Source organism: Thunnus albacares, chromosome 16 (assembly GCF_914725855.1).
Source record: "Thunnus albacares chromosome 16, fThuAlb1.1, whole genome shotgun sequence".
NCBI classification, from domain to species: Eukaryota; Metazoa; Chordata; class Actinopteri; order Scombriformes; family Scombridae; genus Thunnus; species Thunnus albacares.
This window is the reverse complement of record NC_058121.1, coordinates 27,770,745-27,793,509: the sequence shown is the minus strand read 5'-3', so window position 1 is coordinate 27,793,509 and position 22,765 is coordinate 27,770,745. Positions and strand designations below refer to the sequence as shown.

General features: G+C 39.9%; 1 protein-coding gene across 1 annotated transcript in view; it reads right to left on the bottom strand.

Moving 5' to 3' along the window:
• Nucleotides 1-22,765, bottom strand: part of igf2r (insulin-like growth factor 2 receptor) — a 54,515-nt gene that overhangs the window by 12,876 nt on the left and 18,874 nt on the right. The window contains exons 7-35 of the mRNA XM_044376295.1: nt 22,323-22,431; nt 22,060-22,219; nt 20,488-20,680; nt 20,179-20,282; nt 19,547-19,711; nt 18,814-18,960; nt 18,433-18,585; nt 18,208-18,345; nt 16,838-16,988; nt 15,261-15,429; nt 14,983-15,098; nt 14,689-14,848; nt 14,216-14,392; nt 14,017-14,112; nt 13,767-13,868; nt 12,487-12,649; nt 11,028-11,204; nt 10,425-10,571; nt 8,901-9,079; nt 8,146-8,233; nt 6,682-6,885; nt 6,456-6,586; nt 5,171-5,274; nt 4,217-4,350; nt 3,869-4,065; nt 3,052-3,178; nt 2,818-2,949; nt 1,033-1,192; nt 838-946 (exon numbers count right to left, since the gene is read on the bottom strand). Coding sequence (XP_044232230.1) covers nt 838-946; nt 1,033-1,192; nt 2,818-2,949; nt 3,052-3,178; nt 3,869-4,065; nt 4,217-4,350; nt 5,171-5,274; nt 6,456-6,586; nt 6,682-6,885; nt 8,146-8,233; nt 8,901-9,079; nt 10,425-10,571; nt 11,028-11,204; nt 12,487-12,649; nt 13,767-13,868; nt 14,017-14,112; nt 14,216-14,392; nt 14,689-14,848; nt 14,983-15,098; nt 15,261-15,429; nt 16,838-16,988; nt 18,208-18,345; nt 18,433-18,585; nt 18,814-18,960; nt 19,547-19,711; nt 20,179-20,282; nt 20,488-20,680; nt 22,060-22,219; nt 22,323-22,431 — 4,192 coding nt within the window. The remainder of the gene's footprint in view (nt 1-837; nt 947-1,032; nt 1,193-2,817; nt 2,950-3,051; nt 3,179-3,868; nt 4,066-4,216; nt 4,351-5,170; nt 5,275-6,455; nt 6,587-6,681; nt 6,886-8,145; nt 8,234-8,900; nt 9,080-10,424; nt 10,572-11,027; nt 11,205-12,486; nt 12,650-13,766; nt 13,869-14,016; nt 14,113-14,215; nt 14,393-14,688; nt 14,849-14,982; nt 15,099-15,260; nt 15,430-16,837; nt 16,989-18,207; nt 18,346-18,432; nt 18,586-18,813; nt 18,961-19,546; nt 19,712-20,178; nt 20,283-20,487; nt 20,681-22,059; nt 22,220-22,322; nt 22,432-22,765) is intronic.

The following is a 22,765-nucleotide window of genomic DNA, read 5'->3' as shown; positions in this document are numbered from 1 at the left end:
ACTTAGAAGTGGAACAATTCTTATCTAGAGTTATTTAAGAGAGTCGAGTTAACCGGCTGAATTAGAAGAAACTGTGGAGACTCAACAACGGTGAAAATATGACTCTTTTAACCACATGTCAGTGATAAGCAACAGAGGATATATATATATATGAGGAACAAATGGCATGAGACAGAGAAGAAGGGTAAAAGTCACCATGAGGAAGTGACACCTTACTACTTACAGGAAGTAGATATTACATTTCTCTTTAAGAAACACTCGTTTAGAGACTTACAAGTAGGAAGAAGTCAGAAAAGGTGGGTGAAATAAGGGGCCAAAAACAGGACGGGGTGCCGCATTCAGACAGGATCAAAAAGGTCAAATCAGCAGGGGGTCAAAGGCAGGAAAGACACACAGTTGTTTCCCAGACATCACTTGATTATCAAGTCTCTACCCAAATGTGTATTTTCTTCTTCAATGCACAACAAACTAGCGAAGCAGTAAACAGAATCACGATCCTGCACATGCTCAGTGTCGTCTATCTTACACAGAACTACTCTCCAGAGACTGAAAACGTGATGCTGTTATTAGTCTTTGGAGCCGTTTCTAAATAAACTAACGTGACCAAACTCTTCATAATGAAGGAACATGTGACCCAGTGCAGCGCTGTGACTCACTGATGTGTTTTTAATAGTTTTTGGAACAACAACGGAGGAATAAGATACATCAGGCTTTGATACACACACTATACTTGTATTGCTGGTTTGGCTCTGCACGTGAGATTTGCTGTGTCTTTTAACAGTGTTGGATTGAATCATGAAATAGACTGAGGCATCAAACACACATTAACATACTCACAGGCTGTTCGCAGACCAGGTGTGTGTGGAAGGAGAAGAAGTGTGTGCAGGTGTCAGCGTTTGAGCCGGTGTGGACTGGCTCTGGAGGGGACGAGCTCATGTTAGGCGGCCTACAGAAACACAAACAATAAATATTTAAATCATAGCAAAAAAAACAGGTGAGAAACAGAACCTTCCAGACAGACCGGCGTCGTACCTGCAGATGAAGTGGATGACGGTTTTGTGTTTGAGGTTGGAGTTTGCTGCGCAGGGACTCCCGCCTTCGTACGTCAGCTCCAGAACGTGATCTTTGTAGGAGAGTTTCCTGCTCACCTGACCACCGCTCACCGCACTGCTGGAATCCTTGATACACACAGCTGTAACACACATATACATACACACCCATATGTTTAAAGCAGTGACTTTACTTTCCGGTGTTTAAACATGATTACATCTACAGTACGCCAACGCTTCTATAAAGATATTTTAAAATGCAATAGTTGTGTGAGCTTAAAATTCAAAGTATAAAACTGCCACAGAGTTTTATTAGATTTTTTGTCTAGTTGCTCATTTTTATTAGATATAAATACATATAAATTCTGTTCCAGCAGGTGTATAGTCATTCATTTGCAATCCAGAATGATAAAATCTAAGGATTAGGAATAGGGAATTATGTTTCTAGCCTGCTTTTATTAGTTTTTTTTACTTAGGATACAGTTTCCCATAAACTACTGTACTTACTTTAATGAATGATATATTGCATAACTGTCTGTCACTGTGTACTTTGATGCAGATGAAAATTAAACATTTCTAAAAATTCTCATAATTACACATTCAGACGTATTCTGCAGCCTTTGGTAGAGGTGTGTGTTCTCTGACTGCCTCCTGGTTTACTACAGCTCTGGTTAAAGGAGAAGTCAATAATTTAAAATGTCCTGGAATTGCAGGTCTGTCATTAAGGTTCCCTCCGGCGCTCTGAGCTGCAGTTGACAAACAATGGTGACGCAAGTTCTCAGTGTTACATAAACCAGTTAACTGGAACCCAGTGCCTGGATGGATGCTTAATCAAGCTTTCAAGCCTTTCCCTTTAATTGCTATTACTGAGCAGGAATTAACAGGTTTTTGTGGTTCTTAAAGCTGGCAATGCTTTTTTTATGTAGAAATACAATGCAGAGATAATAAAAACAGGAAAAAGTGGCAGTCAGCAGTCAGATGGTTTTGTCTCTAGTTAGTTGTAGTTTTGTTTGGCTTGATTTTGTTACCTTTGTAATATTTTTTCTATACTTGATGCTTTTTTTAATCAGTTTTGTTCAAGTAAAATAAGGTTTAAACAGCAAACATCCTCTTCATGTTCAGACAAAATGGGAATCTGTGTAACTACTATTACTACTGTGTAACGTTCAAAGAATATTATATATATTTGCAAATCTAAATGATGTTACTCTGCACATCAATTCTTTTCACCCTGCAGAAGCGTTAGTCTATGAACCCCCGTAGCTGGAAAAATGAACCAATCAGTGAAGCGCAGGGAGGAGTTGAGGTGATGTCGTCTTGTCATTTGCAGTTCTGACTAGTTAAAGGTTGATTCGATCTCAGCGACACGTTTTTAAAAACAAATGTGTAGCTCTGACTGGTTAAAGGCTGATCTGAAAGTGATTTCTATGTACGCACACTGATGACACCCAGAACGTAAGCAAGGTGACCTTTGAGGCTTGCAGTGACTGATGACTGGCGATATAAAACACACAGCAGAGTCAACTTTGCACCTATTTTTTGTTTCTGATAAATAATAATATATGAAACTATGACAGACTTCAGCTCCAGACAGATTCATCAAGAAATGTGTTGAACAAATATCATAATATAAGCTCATTTCATTCCTGACTTTGCATTTCATGCTGTCAAACTGATGCAAGTATAATATTGCAATAGGAGCACAGAACGCATGATGTTTGTTTTATACATCTCTGGCTGAATAATTAACACCTGAGAGACGACGTACCGGTTCCAGGAGCACATCCAGCGTTGGTCACGTCTCCGCAGATGTTCATGCGGAACATCTTGGCGTGTTCCTGATGATCGTACACGGTGTAGCCTCCTTCCTGCGTCAGACTGTTCAGGTCAAACAAATGACCTGTGGAAGAAGAAAAGTTCAAGGTTATAAGATCATCAGAATTATTAGTTTTCTAACAATAAAACGCTACATGTGCGGTAGATAACACGAGGTTTGCTGCACCTGTAGCAGGGTTGGTGACTCTGCAGTTGTCGTGCTGGCTGGTGTTCAGAGGGCAGGCGGCGGCTGTTAACCACAGGAAGGTGTAAACACATTCCTCGATGGCAGAAATGAGAGTAGGCCGGGAGTCCTGGACAGGAGATAGGAGGACACGATGCTGTTATATTTTTATTTATGCAAATATGCACCGTTTTTGAACATAAATAATAGTAAGCAGTGCTACAACTGCCCTGGTTTAGGCAAGTTCCAGACATAAAAAAAGGTTAAAACAGTGACTTTGCAAATGGTATTAAGTTTTTCAGCGTAAACCCAGACTAAAGCCAAAATGTTGATGTTCTCTAATCTCCCCCTTTCCAAAAGAGAGACTTAAAGACAAGTGAAAAAGTCACTGTTCTCCAAAGTGTTTTTAGTTGTAGTAAATATCAGTTCACACCAAATCTGAGATGCTTTCTTCTGTTTTACTTGTGTTTAGACAACCAGTCATATCTATTGAAAACATGGTGATTCAACTGCCTGTTCTGTATGAAAGTTTTAATCCTGTTTCACACCCAACAGTGACGTCACAGCGTCCTGGAGTACATCTCTACATCACTGCAGACAAGTGAGAAGTTAAACCACTGGAGGTCAGCAAAGATGTTTTTTGGGTTGTTAAATTACTCTTTAATATGTCATAAAAAATTAAAATTTACAGATACAGACATTCAGCATATTGACCAACAAGCTAAGAAACTAAATGTCAACTCGTGATTATTTTACAGGATGATGAAGGTTTAACTGTATATTTTACAGACTGTATGGATTTGGAGAGTGCATCACTCACCACTTTGTCTTTGTCACACTTGAAGCGAATGATGCTGCTCCTGTTGCGGACCCCATCGGGACAGAGCTGGCCGCTGGTGTACTGCAGCTTCAGGACGTTCCTGTCCCACGTAGGACCGGACTCCAGCTGGCCCAGACTCACATATTCATCCCCATCCTTCACACAGGACGCTGCGCTGGACGGACACTTCCATGAACCTGTCACCGGACGAGCAGAAGGTCACTTTGGATAGTGTCAAAAACTGAATCTCATCGTAACATAAATGATTTCTTTAGGGAAACTGGGTTGCTGCAGAAGCTTTTGAGAGCAGGATTTTTGAGAAAATGTCATAAGAACGAGCTCACTGACCTCCCTGCTGCACCAGCGACCTGCAGACGTTGATGTAAAATTTTTTATTGGTGTCGCCAGTAGAGTGCTCCACCTCCCAGTTCTGAGTCTCCATGGCCAGAGGTGAGAGGTCATACGAGTGGCCCTGACCGTCGCTGAGGACAGAACAAACCAAAGGAAGGTAAAAAAATCCAGTGTCATGTGTGTTAACAGTCCGCACAGATGTCTGAACGGTTGATAATTACAGCAGTTAATGTTTTTGACAGTGTTCTCTGTCCAATACTTTACAGATATTTGTCATTTTCATGTCAATACCATGTGATGTGTTGAGTTTCCAACAGTGAATCAGTCTGTAACTGTGATGCTCGGTGCAGATTAAGTAAATACTGTGTTGATTTATTACTTAATACAGTTGTTCTTGTTGTCTGCAATCACTAAAGGAGCAGAAATTACTTCCAATCAAATTCCCTAAAACTCTGTCAAACATTTTTGCTGCTGTATTTTCTTTTTCTCCAGTAGCTTGATGCTTGAAACATGTCGACTGTCACACTCAAGGAAAAACACATAAAATGTCAGAAAGGAGGAAATCTGCTTCTTTCAATTACCACAAAAGGTTTTCAGCAAAAATGAAGATATTAAATTTACAGATTTTTATATATGTTTACATGTTTACATCAGTAAACTCACTATAAACTTACTAAACTCTCCTATTTTTATAATAAAATGGACTGCTGCTGCTGCTATTAATGTATGTATTTGTCCAAATAATCGTACAGTTGCAAAAAAAACAATAAAATAAAATAAAGCTTTAAAAGAGAGACGGCTGAAGTCTACGAGCACATTTCAAAGAAACGAGTACAAGCAAATAAGAAACATCAGGACGAGAAGCGAGGAATAGAAAAGGAGGGAAAAGAGGAGAACAGGAGAGGGAGGAAGAGGAGGATGACATGTGGGAGGTTTGTGAAGAAGATTTACTTGTAGGAGCAGCTGGTGGTTTTGACTGGGATGCAGGCCAGAGCAGTGGGCCAGTTGAACAGGTAGGTGCATTCTGGAGTCTCCTTGATAAACTCTGGTGCTCCCTAAACAGATGAGAGACAGTCGCCACCGTTAGAGAGCTGAGATGCTTTTTAACTTTCAAATAGGACACGTTTCTAGTAGAGAGTTCTGCTGGATGTGTTTTAGTAAAAACAAAAACTAAAAGGCTGAATTTTCCAGCATATTGTCCCCTGTACAGTTCAGTACTCAGTGTCTGAGCAGGTTGAGTCTTTTTAAGATTATTTTTTGCCTTTATTTGATAAACAAAAGTGCAGAGAGACAGGACAGATGGATAGAGAGGAAGGTATACCATGCAGCTGGAATCAAACCATCAAACCAGCAGCTATGTGGTCTGCATCTTAACCTGTGGGCTATTTGGTTAAAGGGGACGTATTCTGCACATTTCCAGCTCTATATTTATATTCTGGGGCTCTACTGGAATATCTTTACATGATTTCCAGTTAAAAACTCCTTATTTATCTTCTACTGGTCCTTTATGCAGCCCCTCAGTTCAGCCTCTGTCTGAAACAGGCCATTTTAGCTCCTGTCTCTTTAAGGCCCCGCCTCCTGATGAGCCCACTCTGTTCTGATTGGTCAGCTTCAGGAAGCTTCCTCCGGCTCCGAAAACAAACTATAGTAACATAGTAGTTCTGTTTCTTGTTCTTTACTCAAAATGTCAACTTCTCAAATACATCTGTAACTGTTGGAGCTGAAATCTGAAATATGAGAGTGAACAACATGAATAGCACAAAAAAAACCTTAGCAACTACCTTAGCAACCAAGGCCTGACATCAGCTTGTAAAGAAAGGAGGCTACGTTAACAAACAGTAGTAGTTGGATTTCACTTTTTTTTTCTTGTTCTTCGCTCAAAAAGTCAAATATATTTGTACTTATTTGAGCCCCAAACTGAAATAATCAAAAATATGTGAGTTGAACAACGTGAACGACCTTAGCAACAAGCTTAGCAACAACAACTACAGAGCGGACGGCCGTTTGTGGGCATGTGCGAACAATCCGACGTCATCATGAGGAGGAAGTAGAGGTAACACTGCAAACGTTCAGACTTGCAGGGGAGCATTTTTACATATATTCACCCGATGTCTTGGAACTTTAACTGTGTTTAACACAAACATCTGACATCATAACAGTATATAAATAACAGAAAATGAAACATATGTCCTGTAAGAGCTGTGGGATCAGCAGCGTGTTCATGTGTGAAGCTCACAGGGTGCATGTCGGGATGGCAGGAGAAGTAGATCTCGGTGGATCTGTTGTATATCTTGTGACAGGTTTCTCCACCGGTGTAGTTGAGGATGAGCTGGTCTCCCACGTAGCTCAGAACCTGGTTTACCATTCCTGCACGCATTCACATATGAGCAACAAACATGTTCAGTACAAGAACAATTACAGAAAATCACGGAGACAGTCGCGTTTCGTTTGCGATTCTGTACCTGCGATCTTGTGTTTGGATCCGTCCGCCTGGCACGAGGAGACCGGGTCGCTGCCCGAGTGGGTGCAGACGTCTCTCTGGAGCTCGCCGCAGACCGCCAGGTGGTAGATGTATTTCTCACTCCTGATGGCGTAATCTTTACCTTTCAGAGAGCTCAGGTTGAACTCGTAGCCGCTCCTGGGGTCGCGAACCCGACACTCGTCACCTGGGAGGACAAGTTTGTAATATATGACTGAACGATATTCACGAAACTACTTTTCAATTTCTTTCACTCATTGACGTTTAATCAATAACGTCCTTCTTTATTATGGCCTCTGATAGATGTGTCTTACATAACCACATTTCACATTTCAATTTATGCGTGCATGCTTTTACTATAACACATCTGTTTTTTTCTTATGGACACAAATTATCCACAAACAACAGTTTTTATTTTAAAATACCGGTATTAGGGATGCACGATATTATCGGCACGTCATCGGTATCGACCAATGAAAGCTCTAAAATGAAATATCGGCATCGGCGAATTCTGCTGATTACGAGAGGCCGATATGTCGCCTTCTCCTCCATCGTCTGACTCTGCTTCCCTCGACAGACTGTGTCACCCTGACGGTCCCGGTGTTTCCTCCGCAGGCTGAACTTCACTCAGCTGCCCGTCAGACCCGCTGCTTCTTCTCACTTTAACCTGAATAACCGGTGCTCCGGTTGGATCCACATGGAGAGCCGGGGCTAACGTTAGCTGAGAGGTTAGCGGAGCGTTAGCTGCCGCATGACCTGAGGGAAGCACAGCCAGTTAGCCTCCGCTAGCCTCCAAGCTAACGTTAGTCTCGGCTCTCCATGTGGATCCAACTGCAGCACTGAGCCCCGGTTTGTTATTCAGGTTAAAGTGGGAAGAAGCAGCGGGTCTGACGGGCAGCTGAGTGAAGTGCAGTCTGCAGAGGAAACACCGGGACCGTCAGGGTGAAACAGTCCATGGAGGAGCTGCTATATTCGGCTGCACAGATAGGAAACACCTCGGCTGACAGGATGTACCACTCTGTTTGAAAAAAGAAAAACTTCTTTTTGGTTTATAACGACGGTTGTCAACCAGCGTATTAGGTGCATTACCGGCACCTTCTGCTCCGGAGTGTGGACCAGAGATTAAATCCTGCACATTAATCCTGTCTGTCTAATAAACTCAATGAAAACTCTACTGCTGCTCCCACTTGGCAGGTTCATTAAAGTTTTAATGCTGAGCTCCTGAACTCCAGTCTTCCTGAATTCTTCCTTCATATATTGTCTTTCTTGATCATATTTAGTACAATCTATGCTTGCATGTATAATAGTCTCCTCAGCCATCTGGAAAAAAATATGTGCATATATCAGTATCGGCCACAATGAGTTGGAAATATCGGATATCGGCAAAAAATTCAATATGGTGCATCCCTAACTGGTATCTAATATTCTCCTCTGTAACAGGATTTACCTTGAGACTTCCTGATGGGGCAGGCCTCAGATGTCCTCCAGATGAAAACATATTCACAACCATCTATACGGTCAAACGCGGGTGAACCCTTGAAAACAGACACGCATATTAAATTAACAGTGAATATAAAATCCGTCTGTACATTTAACACAATAAAATCAGCATCAGGTTTACGCAAATAGATTATACTAAATAATACATTAAACTAAATAAGTGAACACATCACTAAGTGGAAATAAAGTTTGCATCTAAGCTTGAACACAAAATATGAGCATGACTGACAGATAAGTATAATCTTAATACTTTTACTGATGCTTCTTGTTATTGCATTATCTCCTTTGCTGCTGTAACAAGGATTTCCCTGCTGTGGGACTAATGAGGGATGATCTTATCTTAAAATTGGACAGAAAGGACGGTAATCTGTTTTGTGGTAACAAAGTAATAATATAACGTGGTTTTGTGTAGAGCTGCGATATCTGACATTTGCCAGAAACACCAGATCAGATACAGTGGAACAGATGTTAAAAAAAGTATTATTGGGACTGTTACTGTGTGTCCAATCAGAACAACGTATTATTAATTTAGATACAAAGTCAATGACAGTCAGAAGCTGAGCTGCACAGTTGGTTCATTGGCTGTTTGAGGAGAATCAACACAGACTGCTCAAATGATGAAAGACAAAGACTCATGTGATGATCTGGTTTGACTGGTTTATGGTAACTACGGATCGATCGACTGCTGATTAAACGACTCACCGGGTTGTCGTCACACAGGAAGATGATTCGTGTTGAGTAGCTGTTCCTCTCGCCACACTTGTCTCCGTTCCGGTAGACGATGCTGATGGAGCCGTCGTCCGCCACCTGCGGGCTGGACTGGACGTATCCCAGGTTGTAACTGGCCCCGTCAATCACACCACAAGCACCCAAAGGACCCACTGGAGAAAAAAAAAGAGGATCATATATATACTACAGTCTGGCAGCAAAAATGTAATATTTTGTCTATTTCATTTATATAAGGTAAAAATAGTCTAAATTTGGGCTGAAAGATTATATTTTTAACAATTTCTGATATTGATACATATTCACAGTTTGACCTGAGCAGCAAACTAATCAACTGTTATGCATCAGCTGCTAGTGTATGAAATTAAGAAATAAACAACTAATTTTGTTAGTTTTAACTATTATTTGCTTGGAATCAGTAACCTGAACGCAATAAAAATTATGATAAAACAATCATACAGTCACTTGAAGGTTGATAAATGACAATATTGAATTATTGTTCAGACTTTGTCAAAATAATAATTATTTGCCACAAAACTTTATTCAATTTGTGTCAAAACGTAAAGTATCAGCAGCTGTATTTATTAACTTTTACTGACTCTGTATTTAAAGGTATAATATGTAATTATTCCACATTAAAATGTCTGAAAACAACTAGACCTATGTTATATATGTTGTTGAGTTGTGTACTTACATTATCCCAAATGTTTCCAACAATGTTCAAACCCAGAGAAATCTGTAATTTAATCAAAGTAACGGACCGTTTCATTTGGTCGCCTGTCGATGGCGTCATACCTCCTCTACCAAAGAGTAAACACGCACAAGATGCATACGGCGGCGCTGTGTTTGTCCGCTACGATGGCGTCTACCAAAGAGTAACTTACACACATACAAGATAATACATCGGCGTTGTGGTTGTTCCACACAAACTGTTATAAATGGACTTTTATTCAGTTTTAAGTCACATTTTCATGATAAATTTAGGTGGTTTTTAACTATATCTTTTAGCCGGAAGAAGGATTTTAGTCATTGGACGTCTGGACAAACTGGACAAACGTTAGCAGCAGCTCGGCTAACAGCCCCTCCAGGAAGTCCGGTGGTCACCAAACATCGTTGGAGAAATGATATTTTTTTTAGGTGAAACAGCTTTAATTAGTATTTTAACGATTTTAATCTGCGTGTACGTTTGTTCTGGAGAGGAGGAGACCTCTGCGGATAATTCAGCTCCCGGTGAAGCTGGTTATTTAACAACGAAGACAACAACTCCCATGATCCCTTGCTACTTCACACTGTCATCACACTTCGTGTTTTGTTATTGTTTTGATTGAGACCCCTAGCAGCTGAAATTACATGTTGTGTGTTTAATGCCCCACATTTATTCATTAAATTTAATAACACGCCTTCATATATCAGTACAAACATCATATCTACTGTATGTAAATGTGCCGGATGAGGAAACACAGCAGAAACCAACTGGACAACGTGGACGAGGATACTGACCAGGACAGTCCTTCAGGGAGGGGAGGGGTCTGCACACGTTGATGTAAAAGCTGCGTGGTTTGCCCGTATCTGTATCTATGGGGATCCAGGGGCTGTCCTCTCCGTCCCGGATCAGGTGACGCAGGTCGTACTCGTTGCCGTGGGAATCTGGAGGTGTTGAGAAAGTAATTATACACACACATTTAGACATTTATATTTACATAAACCTCACTCTTCTTAACTTTGTCACTTCAATGAGGATCAATATTAATATTAGAGCTGTAGTGATTAGACGGAAAACAAGAAAATATGTCCAAATTCTTAGATTCCAGCTTCAAATTTGAATATTTCCTGGTTTATTTAATCTTCTATGACAGTAAAATAAATATCTTTGGGTTGTAGACTGTTGGTCGGGACAAAAGAAGACATCAGAGGACGTCACGTTGGTCGATTTTATAAACCAAACGACTAATTGATTAATCAAATAATAAAGAAATAGTGAAAGTAATTGTTAGTTGCAGCCTTAATTAACATTTACATTGAGAGAAACAGGAACACATAACCAGATTATCTGCAGATACTGTGTGTGTGTGTGTGTGTGTGTGTGTGTGTGTGTGTCCATACCGATGATCTGGCAGTTAACAGGAGCAGGGATGCAGGCCAGAGCGGTGGAGAACTCAAACAGGACGTCGTGGACCACGTGGTTCGGTAAAGAACTCAAGTCCTCCTGCAGCAGCTTTAAGGAGCCGGTGTGAGCGTTCGGATCGCACACAAGGTTAATGGTGAAAGTGTCTCGAGTCGCTGATGGATGAAAAGAACGTAGAAATGAAAAAGGTGGAATAAAATGTCCAGAAAATGTTAAGATTTTTCAAATCAAACTGAAATTAAACTAATTCTTTTAGTATTAAATCAGCATATATATCTTCTGTTTGTTTTGACTCGTATGCTTATTATCTCTACGCACAACAGCTGCAGCTTTATTATAGTTTATATTTCCTACACAAACAGTGAGGAAATGACTCTAAAGTAGCTTTTTCATGTCCTTTGTGAGTAAATACTGAAATAATACTCTGGTAGATTTCTGACCAGGAGCATCTAAACTACACTTCAATAACTGTTGTATTCATTATTAATTATTAATGGAAGCTGTAACTGTGGTGTATTTTCATTAAAAGTCATTGGTGTGCTTAAAGACAATATTAAGCTATGCAGATTGATTTTATAAGTTTATAAGCAATAAGGGCTAGTGTGATACAATTTGTATTGGTGTAGTTATAATCTCATGAACCATATTTAATCACACTGTACGTATAGAGGCACGGTAGAAGAATCATAATCATATACTGGAGAAATTTGAGTGTGTTTGTATTACATGTCACTTTGCTTGGGTCTGCTAAAGTCTTCACCTTTTAAAAAAATACTCTCTGGAGGAGATCAAGAAATAAGGGTGTAAAATGACTAGAATAAAAATAAAAGGACAGAAGACAACTTGGCAATAATGGTGTAAAATGATTCCCAATACTTATATATAAAAACTGGATATAATCAGGTAGAATTGAATATGCCAGTACATATCCTCAAACACCTCAAAACCTGTTTTGAAGAGTTTTGACCAACAACGAGTGACGGAGATAAAAGATACATAATAATTGGTCAAAAATTAGGGAGGGAGGATGATAAGGTGTGACCTAAGCCGACCCAAGGACATAAAAACAATGACCCAAAGAAAAACCTTTGGAGCGATTTGGTTCATTGTAAAAGTGCTGATTGCTCCCCTTTTTTGCCGGCAGTAAAGAACACTTTGCTGCTTGGACCTCTGACTCCCTTTTTATTTTCAAGAGAGTTTTTTGCTCTGGTACTTTTTTCTGCAACAATTTGATACAACATAACGTCTTTAACTGTCTTATCAACTGACATGAACTCATCAGATCAATGTAACAGTGTGACAGTCGAGCTTTAAAGCCGCAGCACACAGCTGTAAATACAGTAAACATAAATGAACAGCAGCTGATCGGAGGAACCGGACCGGTAACCCGCTGAACGTCAGGACGTGACGCTCTCAGACTTTTGTGCTCGTTGTTACCTGTGGAGTCGTCTCGAGGTCCCTTATACGTCAGTTTGAGCAGCCCGTCGGAGGAGTACTGGAGCGTCCTCTCCAGTCCGACCGGGCTGGACGGACGTCCGTCTTCCAGCTCGCAGCCCGCCATCCCCTCTCCGCACTCCGTCACATCTGAGCAGATGTTCACCTGCATGGAGGTCAGGAGGAGGAATTATATACTCCTGTTGGACTTTGAATTACATACATTTTACATATATATTATATGAATGTAAAATACACATTTTAATCACATTTTTTAGATGTTGTGCTTTTTATTTCTTCCTCTGGTGTCGTTACTGCTGCTGTTTTCAGAGGGTTTCCACACAGTGACAATAAAGTGTCTGATGTGTTTGAGGGGAGTTTTGTTCTTGTATTTATATAAAGAGAACAAAGCAGAAACCATCATACAGTAACACGACCACACAACCAAAGACACAAAGTCTCAAAAATCATGATTAGAAAACAGCAGTTTATCTGTTTACAACGACAAAAACCTTCAAAAATTAAATTACATCAACATATTCTAACAAACATCATGAGCTGTAGAAAACTGGAATTACCTTCAGGGTTATGGTCTCATACTGTGGTTTTAAATGTTGTTTTTTTCCTTTTTTATTAAATTCATATTATTATTTTAGACCTGGAACAATTAGTCAATCAGTTGATTAATCAATCAATATGAAGTTCAGTTAAATCAGCAATGATTTTGATAATTGATTAATTGTTTTAAGTCATTTTTAAAGGAAAAATGCCAAATATTTGATGGTTCCTGCTTCACTTCTCTGTTCCTGTTTTTCTGGTTTTACATTAAAATAAACTGAAAAACTTTGAGACGATTTCATTCAAATATCTGTCGATCAGAAAAAATAACAATATGATGACGTCATCACTTTGGGCTCTAAGCAGGCAGTTTTTTTTTTATAGTTTTGACATTTTATAGAGAAATTAATTTACTAATTGAGAATTTAATCTACAGATTAATTTATAATGAAAATAATCATTTGTTACAGTCTTATTTTTTTAATGTTAAACCTCCAAATATCAGTATTATGCATACAAGTTTTATATTTATATAAAACAAAAACTGAATTATACTGGAACGAGGATGTCTGGCAACAAGTTCATATCAGAGCTGCATAAAAAAGCTGCATGCATGTGCACATCGTCAACATCAATGCATTACTGCATCACATTAACACACTCAAACTGAGCCTGAGAGCTGCGTCTGGTGGACGTTATTTACTGTTGGTGGAGTTTTTTCTTACCAAGAAGTCCTTTCCATTAGCGTTTGTCTTGTATCCGGTCTTTGAAGCCAGAGGCTGAAGGTTGAACTCAAAGCCCGTGTTGGGATCAACCACAGCGCAGCTCTGAGACAAAAAAAAACATCAATGCAGACACAAGTTTAATAGCTTTAACATATCATTTTCCCAGAGTAACACCTTTGCAGATTGTTGTCTTGTCAGTGCGCATAAATCAATGAAATGCATGAATATGTTGTCATATAGGTGAACTCACAGAGTTCTTGGTGGTAGTGATAGCGCAGGCGGCTCTGGTCTCCCACATGAAGTTGGCGGTACAGTTCTGGTACATCAGGAATCGCGGCCCCATCGACTGCACAGCGTGTGACACAAACAGAGTCAAAGCTCAGATCACGCTGAAGGTTCAGTGTTAACAAGTTTCACTCCACTTAACTGTCCAAACCGTATTAACTTACCACAGCTCCTCTGGAGCAAACCAGGTGGATACGTGTTGTGTACGTGAGCTTCTGGCCGTCTGATATGCAGGCAGATCCGTCTGTGAACTCCAGCAGCAGCCGATCCCGCGATTCGATGATCGGCCCTCGTTTGGAAACGCCCATGTTACTGACTGACACGACCTCCTCTGGAGAGCCCTGAGGACAGACGGGAGGAAACGGCTCCGTAATTTCACCACAGAGACGACACGACGCTGATATTTAGATGTGATAACTGATACAGGAGGCAGACAAATGCACAGGACTGTGTGAACTTTACTCCTTTTTAATGGCAGACTGTCCTTTTGGAATTCAAGACAGTTTTGTTTAAACTGTTTTGCAGATTTGGATCCCATTTCCAACTGGTATAAACATGATGATGATCTGTATCTGGATAATAACATCCAATCAATGCTGTCTGCAATATGCTACTTCCCAGTTTTCCTGTTACACACCTGCTTGGAAACGTATTTCATCTGGCAGACTGACGCGTGGCGGTCACAGCCCGGTACGGCGTTGATAGGCCGACATACGTTGATGTAGTACTTCTTGAGGTTCATGGTGTCAGATAAATCCATCGCCTGCCAGTTTCTACTGGAGGTGGAACGCGACAAGCTGGAGACAGAAGACAGAAAGTGAGTGAGGAGGAGGACGTGATGGATTTAATCTTTTTCTTTCTTATTTGTGTGTGTTGTTTTCTGGATGCTTAAAACACAACTAGACTGTTTAATAAAGCAGCCATTCATTACCTGGATAAATCGTACTGATCAAGAGTTTTGGGATCAGTCACCAAACATTCATGAGGCCTCTCAGGACAGGCGTAGGATGTATACCAGCGGAAATTATAGGTGTACTTGTCCTCAACCTGGATTCAGAAATTTAAGACAAGATTAAAATTTACAGATGAATATAGCTCATTTGAGTGATGTGCAAAATATGCATCAAATAGATGCTGTCAGAAGACCACAGAGACGATGTTCAAAAGTGTATAAAAACCCTGCAGGGACACAGGAAGGGATGAGGTTACCTGGAATTCAGGTTTTCCTACTCCGGCCTCCGGGTCACAGAGGAAGGAGATGAGTGTGGATCTGGGGGTGTGTCCTTTGTTGTTGTACTGGGAACCGTTACTGTAGGTCAGCTGGATCAGGCCGTCGTAGTAAGATAGACGGGAGTTTGCTTCCCCAAGACTCAAAGAACTAAAGTGGAAAAAAAGGAAAAAAATGATCATAAGTCATCATATTATCTGAGAAGAAAATATCACATATATTCACATTTTTCTTTACTTATTTCTGAAGGAATACATCAGATTGTGACGAGGTTCATGTTGGGGGTTTAAACCAACTACTCTTTTCTCTTACATGTTCAGCTACTCTCTGTGTGAATAATGCTCTACAGACACAACTCAGTGAAGTCAACATTTTAAGCCTCTGAGAGGTCAAACATCCCAAAACATGGTACATAACAAAGTTCTGGGTATCCTGATCATTTGCTTTCATTAAGAACAATTATTTTGTAAAGTTTTCTCTTCTATTTTTGACCTGTGAACCGAATCTTTTGCACAGACGATGCTACACAGGTTTCACTTCTTTTAATTGGCATTTTGATGTTTTTTTATGTTGTTTTCCTTTTTATTTTTAACATTTTAAAGCTTTATGTAAAACACTTTGAATTGCTCTTATGTACGAACTGTGTTATACACATAAACTTGCCTCACGCTGACATCATCAGCGACTTCATTTACACGCACAAAATATTCCGGTTTTTGACCTTATTCCAAAAAAAAAGACAATATTCCTACTAAGCTGTTAACATGGCTGATGAAAAGAAATATTCTACTGATATTCCTGTTTACACGCAGCCTAAAGAAGAAAATACACATTTGGGTAGAGACTCGATAATCAAGTGATGTCTGGGAATCCTGCTGATTTGACCTTTTTGATCCTGTCTGTATGCGGCACCCTGTCCTGTTTTTGCCCCCCTTGATTTTTTCCTTATTATGTTGCCTTGATCCTGTATGCAGATGCCCTTCCTCCCTACATTTTGGTTACCAATTGTTTGATCTTACAGTATAAAGTGTTTCCATCCCTTCTGCTCTGTGTCAGTAAGCTCACCGCATTTCTGGAACGGCAAACAGCAAACTTTGAACAAGGACATGAATAATTTTCTTCATCAATACTCTGTTTATTACGTCAAAATATGGAAAAGTGGAACGACTGGAGCCACTTGTGCCATTTTGCTTCTTTGCATCAAAAAAAAAAGTTTTATGCAGGTAGCGGACTTGTTCCACCGTGTGAACACAGCCTCCTCCTTTCATTCATTCAACCACCTTCTTGGAAAATATCTAAAAAACTTGATCTTCAAATCTGAAAATGTTTAAAGGTAGGTGTGTTTCTCTCTCTGACCAGAGACGTCGGCTTTTCTTTTGTGCATATATCTCTTCACCAGCCTTGCAAATACATACATATCACACATTGTACTTGTTAGTGAGTTGTTGTTTTGATCTTTTCTTTTTGTTGACAATAATAAACATATAGAATACCATAGATTTGTCCTTTAATTGCAGAGATTTGTGAGTCTCAACTTGCATCCACGGCTCTTTCTTACCTCTTTTCTACCTGACATGCTCCGGCCTTTTCAGGGCAGCTGGCAGCTTTGACGGGACCGCAGACGTTGATGAAGTAGTCGTAGCTGCCGCTGGTCAGGTTGTAGTAGCCGCCGTCGGGTTTGGTGAGAGCTGATAAGTTGAAAGAAAACCCTGCAGAGGAGAGAAAAGTTAAAATAAATCAAAAAAGGCGGCCATCATCCATCAGTGTTTGGTCTGGACTGATAACACAGATCCTGCAGCTACAGCTAGATGGCAGCACAGGCAGCAACTTCATGTCACATGACGGCTCAATAACTCTCATGTGACATTAAGTTGTGAAACCATCAACAAAAAGTCCACCGCAGGTAGAGAAGCTCTCGGATGAGTCAAACCCAGACACTAAATCCAGCTGACTGTGTCTTTCTCTGAGTGTGACAGATGTTTTTAGATTATAAGAGGATTTCAGTGAGCAGTAGGGCTTTCTTTAAAGTTGCACATTGTAAATATTGGCAGCTTGTATCTCTCACATATAATCTGTTTGAGGACAATCAGTTGGATTTGACCCCAGTGAGTCTATCTGCTTTTTAACTGTGTTTTAAACACTGTGTGAAAATGATACGAGACTAACAGACTAACATGGGTGTGTCCTGTTGAAGTCAGTAAAAGTGGAACTGAAACTATTATTCACTTTAAATCAACTGATTGAATGAACTGAATGTATTTGACAACTATGATCATCAATTGATTTGCTTTAGGCTTTAAAAATAAATCAAAAATTCAAACATTCTCTGGTTTCAGCTTCTTAAATGTGAGGATCTGCTGCTTTTCTATAATTGTAAAATCAATATATGCATATATATATTAAAAAAACACAAAGAAATTATGTTTTTATAGACATTTTATAAACCAAATAATTAATTAACTGATACACTTATAATAATAATAATATGCTCAGCAGATTTCCTTTCCTGATTTATTTATTTTCTGTCTTTCACATGGTACGTTGAGTCGTCTGTGTGTGTAAGTACAGCACACTCTTCTATGTCTAAGTCCATAATATATGTATTTATACATCTAAATATAAAATTATAATATATATAAAATAATTGTTAGTTGTATCCCTGAATAAAAACCCTCTCACGATCTCAAGCTGTCAGAAAACTGTGAACACGATTCTCAATTAAGGATCAAACATGATCAATCTCTTCTGTCTCGTACAGACAGTAAAGGTTTGTTTCATGCTGAACACACAGTGACACACGTTCCTCATAAACCCGTCGCTTCTTTAAGATAAGATAGACGTCTCCCCCTTCTGTGTTTTTCTTGCTCAAGTAAAATATTGATCAGTCAGAAACCGCATTAATCAGACTTGTGTGTGTGTATGTCATACCGGCCTGCGGATCGTCCACCGCGCAGTTGTCTCCCTGCGTCTTCGAGAGGACGCACGCTGCCGCCGTGTACCACTCCAACTCGTACAAACACCGATCGAATGAAACGCTGCGGAGGACCGGAGCGCTCTCCATATCTCCTGCAGGGAGAAGAGAAGAAGAGAAGTTCAGGAGGAGACGAGAGTTCATCAGATATCACCTTTCACAATCAAACCGAGAGAACCCACCTGGTTTACATTTAAGGGTCAAGATGGTTTTGATCCTCGTCGTTTTGCTGCAGAAATCTCCGTCAGTGTAAACGAGTCTGATGTCATTTCCTCTTTCGGTCTTCTGGGGAGATGAGAGGAAGCTGCCCAGACTGATGACCTTATGATCCTTATCTGAACCAGAGAGACACGATCGATAAATTACACCGGTCATTGTGATAAATACGTCACCCACTGCAAAGGTTTGATTCTTTCCTCTGATGACAATAAACAATATGATGATTTTGGGAAAGTGACTTCTCTACACCATTATATCACGAGCACTGAATTGTTGGGGGGGGAAACTGAAACCGTCTCATTCCTTCAGTCTTTAGGAATCCTCCTATTTGTGGGAATTCTTACCTACGGCACAGATGGCGGCATCTTCTGGGCAACCAGCAGCTCCTCCCATCTGGACGACTTTGTGACAGACGTTCAGGTAGAAACGTTTCAAGTCCGACTCTCGAGAGTCGGCGTCGACCGCCTCCCAGTTCCCACTGACATCCGAGCCTGAAGCAACGAGCAGAGACACATCAAATAAATTAGACATGTTTCCTACTGGGCAGTTTAAAGAATCTCAGGATAAGAATGACATTAAACACATTTATTATTTCTCTTCTGTAGGTTATTTATTGATTAACCAGTAATTGGTTTTTAATCAGGGACAAACAGTGACCAGTGTAGCCCCGTGTGGTTTTAATTAGGTTACTAGAGCAGTCCTGGAATTTGTGAATTTCCTGTGATCATGATTAAAGCTGCAACAATTAGTCGATTAATACATTAGTCCATCAAAAGAAAATTAATCTGCAACTATTTTGATTATCAAATAATCATTTTTTAAAAGGAAAAATGCCAACGTTTGCTGGTTGCAGCTTCTCAAATGTGAGGATTTGTCACTTATGTGTCGTACATGATCATAAATGATCATAAAAACATTTAAAGACAACAAAACAAGGCAATTAATTGAAAAAATTAGCTTCTAATAGTGATAAATCTCAAAACCCCTGTTATAATAATAATAATAATAATAATACTTATAAATAGGATATAGAACAGGGAGTTTGATTCTTCCTGTCAGATGAGATGAAAAACTCACCAGGGTAGCGTGTGAGGGGTGAAAGGTCATAGTGTTTGCTGCCATCTTTGACCCGACACAGCAGATCCTCCTTCTCCTTGACGCAGGCGTAGCTCGTCTCCCAGTCGAAGTAATAAGTGCAGTCTGTCTCCCCGACAAACACCGGAGCTCCTCGCCCGCCGTTGGCTGCAGAAAAACACACAGTTTAAGACATGTTGAGTTTGAAAATGATGCAACACGAGAGTAAAAACGCACAAATGATGCATTCACAACATGAGTATGTATGTCTACGTTAAAAAGCTTTGAGGTTTGGGGAAAGGGTGAAGTCAAGATGCTGCTGTATGTTAATGCTGCAGGACGAACAGTAAAGCATTAGTCTCTCTTTGGTTCATCAGTTTATTTTTGAAAATGCAAAAACAAAGCGCTTAAATCTGAATTTCATTGGTGATGTTGGTGAAATTTTGTGTATTATGTTCAAATCATATGTGCAAAATTTAGGGAAAACCATCTCATGACAGCAGCTGTCGTTCCTGATTCTGCCACCGGGTGGCGCCACAGGAAGAGATTTTTCAAATTTCAGAATGAAGCTGAGAAAGCTGTAAACGAGATATATAGACGACGGTGTGATGAGAATCTTTGAAACTTCATCTCACTCGCGTTCCTGCTGCACTCAAAGTTGATGATGGTCATTCTCTGGAAGCCTGTGGAGCAGGTGGTGCCGTCCGGGTAGATCAGAGTCAGATCTCCGTCTGAGTAACTACAGAGGAAGAAAACACAGAAACAGAAACAGAGAAGTTAAAGACTTTAATCTATGACCCGATATCAATGTGAAGTTACTTTAGCTGCTGGATTATTGCTGGGACGAACACACTGTTTTTCTCTGAATGAATCGTCAAAATCATGACGGACTGAGTGACTAACACACACACACACACACACACACACACATATATTTATATTACCGTAGTGTCTGGTTCTGGTATTTTCCAGCCACCTTCTTGACGTCCCCGCTTTTCTTCACCTGACAGGATGATATAAACTGTCCTGTCGCGCCACATTCTTCGGTGGGAATCTCTCCACACACGTTCAGGTAGTAGACGTAGTTTTCACCGCTGTCACTGGTCCCAGAGTGTGTGTAGTATGGATGGTCTGTTGCTACTCTCACACACACACACACACACACACACACACACACACACACACACACACACACACACACACACGGCATCAGACAGTTCAGGCTGATATATTTGTACACTGACTTATTATCACCATCACTGTTATCTAAGTCTCACTATTAGTGTTAGAATAAAGTTTACTGTTTACTCTAAATATAACCACCACTACTGTTGAAATTTTACACATGAAACATTTCTAGTTAACATCATTTTATCGGCGGGTTGTTATACTGATCAGAAAGTCTGAGGTTTGATCCCCGACTCCTCCTGTCCAAGATACTGAACCCTAAATCCTGATGATACGGTTCAACTCGCTGCCATCAGTGAGTGTGAGTGTAAACGGATGAATGAGCAGCAGAAACATTGTTTTGGATGAAAGTGTTAAATATATATATATATAAATGCAGCCATTTCCCAACACAGTCTGTGTCACAATAAACTGTCACATTTTGAATAAAGGTTCATCAGTGGATGATGATTTCTTTCATGTATTGGCTCTAGGGATGTTGGATTTTTTGCCGATATCTGATATGCTGATATTTCCAACTCATTGTGGCTGATTGCTGATATATGAACATATTTTTTTCCAGATGGCTGAGGAGACTATTACACATGCAAGCATAGATTGTACTAAATATGATCAAGAAAGACAATATATGAAGGAAGAACTCAGGAAGACTGGAGTTCAGGAGCTCAGTGTTAAAACTTTAATGAAGCTGCCAAGTGGGAGCAGCAGTAGAGTTTTCATTGAGTTTATTAGACAGACAGGATTAATGTGAAGGATTTAATTGTTGATAATTGTGGTATTTTGATAAATCTGGTGTCCAGTTCTATCTTATACTGTAGCTAAAATGATGTTTAAGAAAATCCGGAAAAGAACAAAATTCCACAGGAAACTACCGATTTAAAATATACAAAATATGTAAAAAAAAAAAAAAAAAAAAAAAATCTCTGAAAATCACCTGCTTCAGACTTTCACTCAAATGTAACCACTTGTATTAACAGGAAGAGATAAGGTACTTCTAGTACCTTTATCATGTGTACAGACTGCGGCAACAAGTGGGAAAAAGGCTCCTTCTATTACTAACAATGAGCTGATAAAAACCAGGAAGGTCAGTACAGTTTACTCATACATTACTTCCTCTAACGGCTATAAAAATAAGTGGCACTAGTGGCCGTGAGAAAGAGAAAAAAAGGGATAATTTGAGCCTCAGTAAACGACACAAAACACATTTTTAAATAGACTCTTCTCAGGTTTATGTACCAGTATTTAGCTCGCTGTGGTTTCCAGGAAGAAATATCTTTTTCTTTTGTGCGTTTCAGGAATGAGGACGTGTTTGTACAGTGACTACTTACAGGTCAGGGTGAGAGGCGTTAGGTCGACGGAGATGTCGTGCTGTTCGCTGGTCAGTTTGCAGCTGTGACTCTCCAGATAGTCTCTGTGACAGGCGTATTCAGTCACCCACTCCACCTCGTAACGACAGTTCGACTCCGCCGTCATCTTAGGATTGCTGCCCTGTGAAGGAAAGAGAAAACCCGCACGTATTAAAAACATAAAACGTCAGCGAAAAAAAACAGGGCGAGAGAAGACAAAAGAATAAAAGCTCTGAGTCGCCGACCGAATGTCTGCTGGACGGACAGATGAAGGTGATGGTGACGGCGGGATGGTGTCCGTTACACATCTCCGGAGGAGTCGAGTCAGCGCTGACTTCATACTGTAACCTCAGTCTGGAGAGGAAAGACAGGAAGTGAGGAGATGAGAAATAAGTTAAAACTAACTTTTTTTTTTTTTTTAAATACTTTTCATTTTGTTTTAATCTCTTACAATAATTTCTTCTAAAGAAATAAAACAAATTTTCAATAACTGTATTCTCCCCCATCCCTGCACCACAAAATAACAGAATAAAATGTATTTATTAATAATTTAACTTAGGGAATATACCGTTTTTATTATATAATATTTGTTTCTTGTATCCGAGGCAACTTTCTGATTAAAATTTTTTAGACTTATGTTTTTATTTGGTTGCTACAGCGTTACTGTAGCAGCTCAACAAGGACCGGA